General features: G+C 41.6%; 1 protein-coding gene across 1 annotated transcript; it reads left to right on the forward strand.

The window, feature by feature from the left end:
• Positions 1-1,315: 1,315 nt before the first annotated feature.
• On the forward strand, positions 1,316-3,063 carry LOC114558230 (piggyBac transposable element-derived protein 4-like). The gene is made up of 3 exons (XM_028582052.1): positions 1,316-1,772; positions 1,964-2,781; positions 2,965-3,063. Exons 1-3 carry the CDS (start codon positions 1,316-1,318, stop codon positions 3,061-3,063), a joined length of 1,374 nt encoding a protein of 457 aa, XP_028437853.1.
• The last annotated feature ends 11,404 nt before the right edge of the window (positions 3,064-14,467 follow it).

Genomic DNA, 14,467 nt, shown 5'->3' on the forward strand with positions numbered 1-14,467 from the left:
CTTCGGGTCTCTGTGACCCATACGTTATTCCGTGGTATTTCTCCAATACAGCGGCCCTGGCCTTTGGGTCTCTGTGACCCATACGTTATTCCGTGGTATTTCCCCTATAAAGCGGTCCTGGCCTTTGGGTCTCTGTGACCCATACGTTATTCCGTGGTATTTCTCCAATACAGCGGCCCTGGCCTTTGGGTCTCTGTGACCCATACGTTATTCCGTGGTATTTCCCCTTTAAAGCGGCCCTGGCCTTTGGGTCTCTGTGACCCATACGTTATTCAGTGGTATTTCTCCAATACAGCGGCCCTGGCCTTTGGGTCTCTGTGACCCATACGTTATTCCGTGGTATTTCCCCTATACAGCGGCCCTGGCCTTTGGGTCTCTGTGACCCATACGTTATTCCATGGTATTCAGGGCACTCCGGCCTGGCTCGTAGTAGTAACACTGAAATGGTAAGGGAAAGGGGGAAAGAAACAAACCTCATCCTCGTCCTACTAAACACTTTTATTATACACACACATTTACACTGTTCACATTTGTCTTTTTGTTTTTGTCATCTTTGCTTCGTCTTGTTCTTTTGGACCTTTGTACTCTTTGTACTCGGTTCAGCAGCCGGTTGCGACGCCAGCATGGCCCATTGTGTGACTCTAAATGTGGAGCTGCATCGTTTTCTCAAACGCGCAGAACAAGAGGCACGCTCAGCACGCTCAGTACACGCGGCACGCGTAGCGCGCGAGGCACGCGCGGCACGTATAGCTCGCGTAACACGCATAGCACGTGAAGCACGCGCAGCACGCAATGTCCCCCAAGTGGAAGAGATGGAAGACACAAACACACAAGTGGAAGAGATGGAAGACAAAAACACACGAGTGGAAGAGATGGAAGACAAAAACACACAAGTGGAAGAAGAAGAAGAAGAAGAAGAACAAGATGAAGAAGAAGAAGAAGAAGAAGAAGAGGAAAAAGATATTGATGATGATGACCAGAGCGACTCTGACGAGGAAGACGAATGGTCATCCGGCGGGTGTGCGTCAGAAGACGACAGAGACAAACACGACGCAGCCGACGGAGAAAAAGACTGCCGCAACGCCAGCGACCACGACGCGGGAGAAGAGGACTACGACGCCGACAGCCGAGACGAACGAGGACAAGAACAAGGACAAGAACGAGGAGCAGACATAGCCGTAGCAGCCCAAGAGGGTGTACGGCAAAGGGGAGAAGAAGAAGAAGAAGAAGAAGAAGAAGAGGGCCAAGACGACGGGCAGGATGAGCAGGACGAGCAGGAGAGCGAAAGGTTCGTGTCGAGAAACGGCAAAATGGAATGGTCCTCAACGACGCCACACGCGTCCGCAACATACTCTCCACGTTCGACCTGTTGGTCACGCGGCGCATACTAGAGATCCTGGTGACCGCCACGAACCTCGAGGGCCTGAGGAAATGCGGCAACGACTGGAAAGTGACGGACGTCACGGAGCTGCGCAGCTACCTCGGGCTGCTGCTCCTTGCCGGCGTGTACAGGTCCCGAAACGAGGCCCTGGAGAGCCTGTGGCACGAGGAGAGCGGCAGGGCCATTTTCCGCGGCACAATGTCGCTCAAGCGATTCCACGCGCTCTCGCGAGTGCTGCAATTTGACGACCGCGAGACGAGAGGCGCCAGACGAGCCTTGGACAAACTGGCGGCCATACAAGAAGTGTGGGACGCCTGGGTGCGGCGGCTGCCTCGCCTCTACAACCCGGGCCCCGACGTGACCGTAGACGAGCAGCTGGTTCCCTTTCGAGGTGTGTGTGTGTGTGTGTGTGTGTGTGTGTGTGTGTGTGTGTGTGTGTGTGTGTATGTATGTATGTATGCATGTATGTATGTATGTGTGTGTATGTGTGTTTGTGTGTTTTTGTAACTTTTTCATCGTCACTCTTCCCCTCCCATGCTCATGCTCATCGTTGTCCCCGCGTTGTCCGTCACATCCACCAAGGTCGATGCTCCTTCCGCCAGTACATGCCCAGCAAGCCCGCCAGGTACGGACTCAAGTCGTGGGTGGCCTGCGACGCCGGCTCCAGCTACTTGTGGAACATGCAGGTCTACACGGGCAAGTCTGTGAGCGGCGAGCCCGAGAGGAATCAGGGCGCCCGAGTGGTGATGGACCTGACCGAGGGCCTGCGGGGCCCCCGCAATGTGACGTGCGACAACTTTTTCACCTCCTACGAGCTGGCCTGGCGGCTCCTCCACGACAGGCGCCTCACCATGGTGGGCACGATGCGCAAAAACAAGCCCGAGCTGCCGCGCGCCTTGCTCGACACCAAGGGCCACGCGATCTTCTCGTCCAGGTTCGCCTTCACGCCCACCGTCACTCTGGTGTCCTACGTGCCCAAGAGGAACAGGAACGTGGTGCTGCTGAGCACACTGCACACGGGGGACGCGCGGGTCAGCGCCTCCACGGCCACCAAGCCCGACATCATCCTGCACTACAACAGCACCAGGGGCGGCATGGACAACCTGGACAAGCTCGTCGGCACGTACAGCTGCCGCAGGAAGACGGCGCGCTGGCCCCTCGCCCTGTTCCACAACATCCTCGACGTGTCCGCCTACAACGCCTTTGTGCTCTGGCCAGAGCTTAGGCCCGAGTGGCTGCGTGGCAAGCTCAACAGGCGCAGGGATTTCCTCGAGCAGCTGGGCAGGGCGCTCGTCACTCCGCTCATCGAGAGACGCTCGCGTCTCCCTCGCACGCAAGCGTCCGCCGCGCTCATCAAAGCCATGGCGGCGAGGTCATGCGAGCCGAGGTCAGGCGCTGGTGTCAGGCGAGCCCGACAGGACCAGCGAGGAGACGAGGAGGAAGACGAGGAAGACGATGAGGAGGAGGACGAAAACAACGAGGAGGAGGAGGACGAAAATGATGAGCAAGACGACGAGGAGGAAGCAGCACCGAGAGCGCCGAGAGTGCCCAGCAAGCGAAAGAGGTGTCAGCTCTGTCCAAAGAAAAAGGACCGCAAGACACACACCGTGTGCGGTGGCTGCCAGAGATACGTCTGCGGGAGCTGCACACAGCCCTACTGCGCGGACTGCGTGAGGCAGTAGCCTCTTGGCTCGCTCATGGGCTTTGAGCTTGCCTTTTGCCTTTACGCTGCACAAAAAAAAAAACAACCAGCGACATCAACTTTCCAATGCAACAAGGGTCCCGGGGACCCGAGGGACACAAGCCGCCACGAGGCCAGTAGCGAGATACAAAAATGTCATTGACTAGGCGAGGGTCCCGGAGACCCCAAGGGCCAAATAGTTTCCATCGCGGTAGTTGACGTGGCAAGGCGGTCAAATAGTAGACTAGGGTCCCGGGGACCCGAAGGACGATGCGAGCGTGTGACATGGAATAACATGGTAACATAGAATCACAATGAGCGAGGGTCCCCGGGACCCGAAGGACAGAGGCTGCGAGGCTAATACAAAAGTGAATAAACTAAACAAGTTCCCGTGACACAAAGGACAATACAAGGGTTAATGAATATTTTATGGCAGTTGTTGAGATAATTAGAAAAGGCTGATAACATTTCAAACGAGTTTTAAATGAAGTCTGTTACTAAGGGCAATACATACAATGCTGTACATTTCTATAGTTCCCCAATGCACCTTAAATTATTTTAGTTTGTAATTTTTTTTTTATTCTTTAACAATAAGGATCATGTTTGTTCTGCTTCCATGTGCATTGTATTTGGCATTCTTAGCACACAATTTGTGTTGTCCAGTAAACTGGGACTATAATTTGGGAGGATTGTACAATTTTAAGAACATATCCTAACTGTACAATCCTCCCAAATTATAGACTTAGTTCACTGGACCAGTAACTATCTAGTGATGTAGGCTACTGTACATTTATGTAACAACAGGGAGAAGACACCTTAATGGTTTTTGACCTTATATTTTGCCTGGGGGGAAATAACTGATGAATATACTCTGTTCCATTCATGTTTATAGTGTGCATGGAATTTATCACTTTATTATCTTTATAGTTTCTAGATTTTACAGTGCAATTTCTTCAGTGTCTTTATTTTCTATGTGCATATATACCAGGGAGCAAGGCATATAATATGTAGAGAAGGAAACTCGTCCTCTATAAAAAAAATAAAAAAACGCGAGAAAAAGCGTGACAGATTAAATGATAGTCTAAAAATATACATTTATGAACTACTGCTCTTAAATGAAACCATTCAATGTGTCACTTGTCATTTGCAAAAAACGAACACCTGTACACTTTGCATTAAAAGCGAGTAGTGGAATTTATTATGACTTAGGAAATTAATATTTTAGCCAATGAGAGAGAGGGAGGAACAGAGTGAAAGAGATATTTACGCTTCATATTCTAGCGTTATAGAAAATGGATCTTCCTGAGTAACATTATCTTCTGCTTACTTTTAAGGCAAAGAGTACAATTGTTAATTTGTGCAAATGATTAGTAGCCTAATCATTGAATGGTAGGATTATGACGGTTTCCATTCAGAGCAGTGGACAGTTAATGTATATATTTAGGCTGCTTACGCATTCAGTCGGTCCGTGATCGTCTGCTACACTTTCTCTCGCTGTTTCAGTACAGCGGCCGTGTTATTTTCTTTTTTTTCAAATGTGTTTCACGTCATCATACTTCCACAAGAAGCTGCTGCTCACTCTGTATAAAGTATGTACAATGCGTATTCTCCATTTTGGCATCAGTAAATCTGTGATCGACCTCGCGGTCTTTTGAGGAAATCCGTGGACGCGCATCTATCTGAATTAGTTCAGCCTGGCTCGACCTAGTCGCTCCTCCTCAGCCTGGCTTGGCCTTCGTGAAACGCACCAAGCCAGGATGCACAGATTAGACTAGGTCAAGCCTCGCTTTATCAGTTATCCTGGATTTATATATTCTGCTTTTGTGAAACAGGCCTGGTCCTGTCTATTGAGTTAGTTCCTATCCTGTCAGTTTGTTTCAGCCTTGTGCCTTTTTTTGTATTTTTCCCAGGGTTTTTACCAGCCTTAGTGCTGCCGTGTTTTTGTTAATAAATCCCCTTCCTCAAACCTTCTCCTGCCTACCTGCCTGCTCTCTGCGATTGGGTCCTTTATTCCCTGCCTCCACGTTTTACATTTACTTATAAAAATCTTCTTCCTGAATAGGGTTGGGTACCGAAATCCGGTGCTAATACGACACAGGTGCCTTCACGACCTCCCAGCAAACATTTGGACGTTTAATGACCGTTGAAAAGACGTCCGTCCGAGACGTCCCGTCATGGTTGAAAAATAGTTCCAAAATGAAAGTTGAACCGACGTCTTTGACGTCACTTGGCCGTGAATTCCACGTCTTTTCTGGCCGTGAATTCCACGTCTTTTCTGCGCGTCCCTGGACGCCAGAATTAGTCTTCTTCTGGATGTTTATAAGGTGTGTTTCTGCATAAGTGTAGGCTATAAGCCTTCATATTAAACAATCATACACCTATTGTGTTAAATCGTGAACGGCGATCTTGACGTTTACACATCTAAACTTGACAAAGGTTCTAAAAAGGTCCAAAATCGGTCCAGTCATACCTGAACGTCTATAACACGTTATAATCACGTGTAGATCAAACAACACTTTACTTATACATTTAAGTTCTTAATATAATTAATTGCATCTGAATATAGGGTTAAGGTTTGTTGCATGTAATTATGCATAATTTATAGTTATTACAGTAACTACATGTAACAAGGACACTGTAAAATAAACTGTTCTTATTTTCATTTTAGTAGTTCATTACAAATGATCATAAAGATAACGGGATGAACTAAAAAGCCACATAATTCCAAATCACATTTATTTATTTTACGGTTTATACAATACAGATTCACCCGGGAAACAGGAAAAACGTGTTCATTACAAAACAAATTCAGTTTTAGCTCAATTCCGTTAATTTAGTTCAGTTCAATAACACTGTCACAAATATCTCCCTTTGTGTAGCAACTTTTTGCAACATCATTTACACCAGGAAAGTTATTTGTTATAACCCCACACTCTTCCTGGAGCATGTTTCAAGTGTTCCGCCATAGCCGCATCAATATCTGATTCAGTTGAATTTGGGCTCCACCTCTTCACAGCATCTGAGGGAAGAGAATATTACAATAATAAACAAAACAAACCGTAGGAAAAAAATTACATTAAATTATTGTCTAAATGTTTTTATGGTCCTATAACTAAATTAAAAAAAAAAAAATGAAACAAGATTTTGCACCAGTTTCATGAATGAAACTGAGTTAGAAAAAAGCTAAAATCAATATATATATATATATATATATATATATATATATATATATATATATATATAAAATATATATATATATATATATATATATATATATATTTATCCCTAACCCATTCTATGAAAAAAAATGTAGGATTACTTCACCTTAGAAAAAATAACCAAATAAGGTAAAAACAAATCACGATTAACAGTACAGTGCAGCGTAGCAATTGCATGCAATGTTAAAACATACACTTTCACACCTTTGACTGTAACATTAAACATACTTTATACTATGGTATACCGTTGTATAAGTTCAAATTAACTTTTAGCCTAGCTACTACCGTTTGCTAGCTAGCTAATTTTAGCCAAACTCAGTACATTTCAGTTGACAATGTGGGCATCATTTCTTTCGGTTCATTCATGTCAAACAAGTAAAACTCAAGCACGTTAATCTAATAATACAAAATGTACTTACCCAACAGTAGATTTTTAATAATATTATCGATACAACTCAATTCCTCCTCTCTTCGTGGTTGTTCAACGTTCAAGTTACTGGCTCCGGAGTCTATGGGGAGAACGCGTTAACATCTCGCGAGATAATCTATCCTATCGCGGGATTTTGTAATATCGCGAGATCTTTTGTTACTACATCTTGGCAGCAGTTTCCCTGTCAATGGCAATTACGTGTTATATATGTCAATGATTACATCCAACTCCAACATAAATGGTGACCGGATATATTTATGTTTTACATGTATGCATACATTCATTTAAAAACAAAAAACAAAGAACACATCAGGTACAACAGGTTGAAATAATGACTAAAATACAGTGGCTTTGCAATCACTTAACCACACTGGGCACTGTGTAATTATAATTTATTTAAACCACATAAAGTAAATGTACTTTGTATACAAATCGTGTTTCTTTTTCTGTTTTGCTTGACTAGACGTGTAAAAGACGTCAGTGGACGACTATTCACAGCCTTGACTATAGACGTGTAAAGGACGTCAGTGGATGTCTTCACAACCTTTTAAAAACTTGGCGAATTAAATTAATTATTGCAGTATTAACCATGCAAGGGTTTAGCGCAGCTTTATCACAATTGATTTCATAGAGGGGCATGATGGACTATAAATGCACGTGTAAAGGACGTCACTTAGTGGACGTCCACTTACAACTGATTCACAACATGGTATATGTTGAAGTACACGTAGCTAAAAGTAAAAATAACAATTATACATGCAACCCCACAGAACTGTTGACATGTTCAAATGTATCTGAATGCATTTTTAGGAAATGTTCTGTGTAACATCTTTTTACCGATTTATGCCGTCCTACCGCGACTATTTTTGGCCAGGGACACAACGTTGCCGTCGGACCAATGTTTGCTGGGCTGTATCTACCGGACCGAATAGCAACGCGGATTTCGGCGCCTCCTTTCGGTGCTACTGATATGTCTTCTCTGCTCTCTGGTGCTCTGAAACAGACGTTTAGACACCGGGCAAAAATTATGTATGCCATATATTTAAAATATATTCTACCATATATTAAACACATCTGTACATATATGTTTCCATATAAGTTTACATATATTTAGAATATGATCTACCATATATTGAACACATATCTGTACATATGTTTCCATATAAGTTTCCATATATTTAGAATATATTCTACCATATATTAAACACATATCTGTACATATATTTTTCCATATATGTTTACATATATTTAAAATATATTCTACCATATATTAAACACATATCTGTACATATGTTTCCATATAATTTTACATATATTTAAAATGTATTCTACCATATATTTAACATATATTCTACCATATATTAAACAAAGATGTGAAACTATATCTTTACATATATTACCAATATGTTTTCCCATATAAATCGGAATACATTATGGTGGATATTTATAAATATAAATTAGCATATATTTTGGAATATATGAAAGTGGCAATAATTGTATATTTTGCAATATATTGCAATATATAATATATTGTATAATATATGTATCATTAATATATTAGTCCATGTTTTTTCAATATATAATATATTGTAAAATGTAATGGAAAATAATATATTGTAATATATTACAATATATTTCAAGTAATATATTGGTAAATATATTTTCCTTTCGTAAGGGTGGACCAAGCGCTAGGGGTCGGTGTTGGTGTGGCTGTTGTCTTCCAGGGTGGTGGTGTTGAGGAATGAGGTAGACCAGGACGAAGAGCACTTGCAAGAGTGCCCATTAGCTGCATGAGAATCTGGTTATTGGCGTGTTGCTGTGCCTGCATACCCTGAAATCTTCTTTCCTCTGCCTCCTGTTGTGCCTGCAATATTCTTTGAAATGCAGTGGCCTCTTGAGCCAACTTGTTCTGCTCAGCTTCCTGAATGTCCTCCAACATCTTCCTATTGTCAGCCATATATGACCGGAATTCTTCATCAATTCCACTTGATTTTGGTTCTTTGTTTTTATTCAGCACTGTTCAACAGACCTCTGATAACCTTTCTCCCTGAGCCGCTTGCTAAATATTGCATAAATGTCTGTTTTTGTGGGTTGTTGAAAGTTGCGATGCAATATATTCATCTGACAATATGCCTCCTCTTGTGTCCATGTTTGTCCACGGTTCATTTTGAATGCGATTCAGGAAATTATTCAGGAAGTGATCTTAACTCCCAAAATTTGTTACTACTAGACCGTTGGACCTGTTTGTTTCAGGTTTGCTTTCTCACCAGCACGACCGCACCAGAGTTCGCTAGATGGTGTGGACTGAGACCACCTCTTTTTGGAGGTCTCGGACCGATCAATTTGGTGCGCACCTGAGTGTGATTGTTGCATTCTGACAGACACAAACAAACTGAAATAAGGGCTTGAACGCACTTGTTTCGATTAAAACAAACTAAAGGCTGTCAGTGTGAAAACACCCTAATACTATATGGACTAAACTAGCTAGCAGTATATAAAGTAGTTAAAAATAGCTTCACGTCAATCAGCTACAGCAGTATCTGTAAGTAGCGTTGTTCTTCAGAAGTGGTACTTTTACATTTGATACTTTAAGTAAATTTAGCTATTAATACTTCCTTACATTTACTTAAGCCGGAATTGTTTTTGTAATGGAGTATTTTTACATTATTGTATTGGTACTTTTACTTAAGTAAAGGACTTGAGTACTTCTTCCACCACTGCCTGAATGTCGATGCATGTCTACACTATACCCCCCCTGAAGTAAAGTATTTGTATGAATAACACATATTGGAAAATAATGGTTGCTCCTGGCCTAGTTTTGGGAAAATCATTGTGAAGCATGTTTTATCTTGCAGCAACAACAACAAAAAAAAACACTGGTGAACGCGCACCATAACACATGAAAAAACACACAGGATTTCGCGGTCTTTTTTTGAGATTGTTGCGGCCCAAAACGCCTGATTTCACGGGAGCTTTTGTAAAATATTGCGATAAAAGTTGCAATGTCTTTTGTATGTTTGTTGCAATGAAGTTTCAGAAGACAGTGAAAGTTGCAAGAAAAAGTTGCAATTTTTTTGTATAGTTCTTTAAAAATAAAAAGGAACTTGTTTTGGGGAGAATAATAATTATTACTATTAATGAATTACTCTGGGCTGAGATTTCCTAGGAACTTTACCAAAAAGGCTCAAGATGCTGCAAATGTTGGCATAATATGAAAATGGCTGGTGGATTCAAGACAAAAAATCATAATTTATTGAATGAATCAAATATGAACATATCTGTCACTGTCAGTGGCTTGTTGATCTTTACATTGTTAGTTAATTTCCTATCCTGGCCACACACACATTCATATGGTTTGATAAAGTACTTATTGGACTTTAACTTATCATTGCACTTACAATAACGAGCGTAGCTGTCCTCTATTTGTGTGTGTGTGTGTGTGTGTGTGTGTGTGTGTGTGTGTGTGTGTGTGTGTGTACGTGCGTGCGTGCGTGCGACAGTCGCAGGGGAAATGGAGCAGCAACCCCGCCCGCTGTAGAGAGCCGACAGTATTGAAACACTAGCCGCTTATAGTGACAAACCGTTACAGCGTACATTGATGTTAAAATGTGTACAGGTTGGCAGGACGGTCTGAAATGTTTTGCACAGTCTTTCGCTGTACGTTTTGTTGGGAAATGTGAGATTGAGTCGAGCCACACACGTCTCCTCTTCATAACAGAAACAAGGAAATTAATTTGACCCGTTCTCACTCCCGCTTGGTCAGTGGCTGCACGTGGGACTGCTGGGATTGTCGCGAGTAATGAAAATGCGATAGGGGGCCCCGGCTGTCAATCAATATCTTCCAGTGATGCGGGCCCCTGATTGGTACGGGCCTGTAAGCACTGCTTATCCTGCTTACCGATAGTTACGCGTCTGTCCACATGAAATAATAAACCCAGAGAGGGAAATATTCCCTTTGTGAGCCAGTGTGCATATAGGAAACTCTGGATCAACCATGTCACGGGATATACTCTAACATTCCCTAGGGAGGCCTTCTCATGCCAGAATAAAAGGATTCCGCTTTTATGTAACCAAGCCTGTAAAAATCAGAGACATGAAAGCCTAGAAATCCATCAATCACCTGGGGCACTGACACACCCATCATCACAGAAGCAAACGGGGCCGAGCAGTGAAACCAGAGCTATGTTTAAAGTAGGCCATCAACTATTCATGCTGTTGTGATATGCAGACACCTATCAGGTGTGATGCAGCCTGTACTGATTTCACCTGGCTCTAGCCTCTGCTCGTCTTCACAGGGACTGCCTAATACATACACTACTGGTCAAAAGTTTTAGAATTTTTTTTCTTATTGTACTCTGAAATGAAAGAATAGAACACATAAATAATTGAAGTTAAAAAATAAATCATGGAATCAATTTATAAACCAAAATGTATTCTAAATTTTTGACTCATCAAAGTAGCCCCCTTTGGCAGATATAAACGCTGAACACACTCGTGGCATTCTTTCTACAATGGAAATCAAATATTCTTCAGAAAGTTCTTCCCAACTCAGTTCCCATAAATGTGTGACACTTGTAGGTTACGGCTCCGTAAGAGTAAGAGTAGGCTGATTTATATTTGCTAGTAATATGTTGGATTTCAAAAGATTTTATAATTTGGTGGCCCCCAAGCAGTAACTCTGAGAACCCACTAGGGGTCCCGCAACCCCTGTTGAATAGAAAGGGGGGCGTTGAGGTGCCCTTTGGTGGGGCGTTTGTTTGAAAGCTAGTTTAAACCAAAGATTCACAATAACAATACATGTTTACACTTAAACTACTAAAAAGTCTGTAACGTTAAAAACTGCCAGTTTACAGCACTGCTACTGGACGAGACCGGTATCATAACTCTTCTGTGCTTCTGTTAGCTTTGTTTGGCGCAGCTCCGTGCTGCCTTCACGGAAACGGGACGTCAGAGCATCATCTTAAATGAGCTCTGTACCACATGAAGCTGCGTTCAGATTTAAAAAAAATCAAATAAATAAAAGCAATCGCCGCAACGTCCTGTTCTATTCTTTTGTGTGTGTGTGTGTGTGTGTGTGTGTGTGTGTGTGTGTGTGTGTGTGTGTGTGTGTGTGTGTGTGTGTGTGTGTGTTATTCTTCCTCTTTTACCCCTTGATAAGTGCCAGCTTGTTTTCCATTGGAACATTTAGATTTGAATGAAAAATAGATTTGAATGTTAAATTGCTAAGCTGTTTCTGATTGGCTACTGTTAGTGTTTGTAGTAATAATAATAATAATAATAATACATTTTATTTAAAGCGCCTTTCATGACACCCAAGGTCACTTCACAAACAAAAAAGGACATTCAAATTATAGTCATCTTCTAAAGGTGCTGAGGTTCACACCAGGGACATGCAGCAGGTCTTTTGATAATACCTAATTATAGTTTGAATGTTACATATCTAGTCGTTCTGATTGGCTGCTGTTATTTAATTTGAATGTCAAATGGTTGCATTTTTTTTAAAAACCTGTAAATATATAAAATTTCTATTTACATGGCTTTTTTGATACCTGGGAAACTAATACATGTGTTTGTCATTCAATTATTTGATTTTTTGATTATTTTTGATAACAATAGTAACAACAATAATAGGCCTATATCAGGGCGTAATCATTAATATTCGGGGCAATTAGCCTACATAATATTTGATGGGGGGCGTTAGGAACCTGAATAATGGATAGGGGGGCGCTGGCACAAAAAAGGTTGAGAACCACTGGCGTAGTGAGTGACTTATTAAGTGTCCTCCCGTAATGGCTTTACTGACTTGCTGTATAAGTGACACAGCATAAGGAGGACTTTACAAATTATCTATCCAAACAAGCATTGTTTAAAGTCCTCACTACAGAAGCAAGCAAGTAGCAAGGAAAGTGTCGACAAGCCTCCGAGCCGCAACAACGGCGTTGTAATTATAAATGGAGTCAGCCAGGGAGTGGGGATGATCAGTCATTTATTAAAGTGTATAAAACAAGAAAACAATACAGTTCATGTCATCGTTTTATCCAACACAATTTCAATCTCTCTTCCCTACTTCCAAGCATTTGCTCAACTCTCACACTTAAAAGTGCGTTATGCATAGTGCCAGGTTTATAACACCACTACTTCATAAATAAACCACATGAAATTGGCAGTAATCATCGACTTATGCAGCAGCACACCAACATACACACACACACACATTCAGATTGACAACAATTCTTGGTGTTATATTGATAAAATGTGACTGTAAGGAATAAATCAATCGATTTGTGCATTATTTGTCCCTTTATTCAATATTTATAGAGTTGATCAAAAGCATTTATTCTACCATTTGATGTTTGGTGTGGCAATTCAGTACAACAAACCCACAAACAATGTGGGTGTGAAAAATAAGCCTATAGTTTAAAGCTGGGGTAGGCAGTTTTTTTCTTTTTGTGTCATTGAGCAGTGATTTCATAATAACATTTCAGCTTGTTGTAATTTAAGGGGTCTGAGAGAAAACTAGACTTTTGTACCTCCTCTTGGCTCTGTTTTCAGTCTTTCAGAAAATCTAGGCCGGGACAGCAGACTTTGGCCAATCACAGGTCATTTCAGAGAGAGCATCTCTATTGGCTGTTCTACAAATGCAGATGGTGAAGCCTGATTCAATGGTGGAAGATCCTGCAGGAAAAGTTGTTATTCCATCATTGGCAATAACTGCTTACACTGCCTACATCAAAAAGAAAGTCTGACAATAAACGCAATAAAAGTGTGTCAATATCGGCAAAGCAATTCAGAGATGAAGAGAAAATGTCACTAATTGCACAGCCTTCTGCTAACCGCAGCCAAATTCTCACAACCGTGGCTAATTCAAGTTCATATGTCGTATGTCATCTCAAAGAGCTAAACAGGTACACAAGTTTGCAAAGAAAACAAGATGATAATTCTCACAGAATTGCCGCTATACTGTATAACTGCATCAGGATCACAATCATGATTGAGGTGATTGAAATAAATGGCTCATACTCGTACAGGTTACTGAATGAAGCGGCTGCATATGTCAGAAAACTGCCTACCCCAGCTTTATTCAACAATTTCCTGCAGCAAACAATCATTTTCATTATCAGTGAATCAATGATTATTTCCCTAATTCATTAATTTGTACGTCAGAAAATAGTGAACAATGCCCACCACAATTTCCTCGAGCCCAACAAAACATCTTAAAATTGCTTTTTTGTTGGACCAACAGTAACATTATGTAAGACAAGGTAAATCAGCCGTCTCATATTTGAGAAGCAGTAACCATCCAATGCTTGCTTAGATTAATTGATTATCAGAATAGTTGTTTTTTTCCAAATCATTTCAGTTCCAGTCTTACAAAAGTAAACATTGCAAGCTTCACAAATGTGTACTGGATTGCATTATATTGTACAGCTGTTGCTGTTATTGTGTCGATCGCCTGTGAACAAACATTGCTTATGTAATCTTTGATGTTGTAGCACAGGTTAGAACCAGTTAAATGATGCATGCACTTGCTTATAGCATCTCAATTAGTTCTTCATGAGCACTGAGAAAATGAAGCAGTGATATGGCACCTTGTTCTTGATGTTGTGGAAATGTGGTCAATATGTCCTTTTTTTTTTACCAGAGGGGTGTTGGTTGCTTGTTTTGCTTTTGGAATGCTTTAAACAGTTTAACAACAGACATGATAAATATACAAGCTTGAAAACCTTTTCATTCAAACATTTTCAAAAATGCACTTG

The sequence above is a fragment of the Perca flavescens genome, chromosome 7 (genome assembly GCF_004354835.1).
Source record: "Perca flavescens isolate YP-PL-M2 chromosome 7, PFLA_1.0, whole genome shotgun sequence".
Lineage (NCBI taxonomy): Eukaryota > Metazoa > Chordata > Actinopteri > Perciformes > Percidae > Perca > Perca flavescens.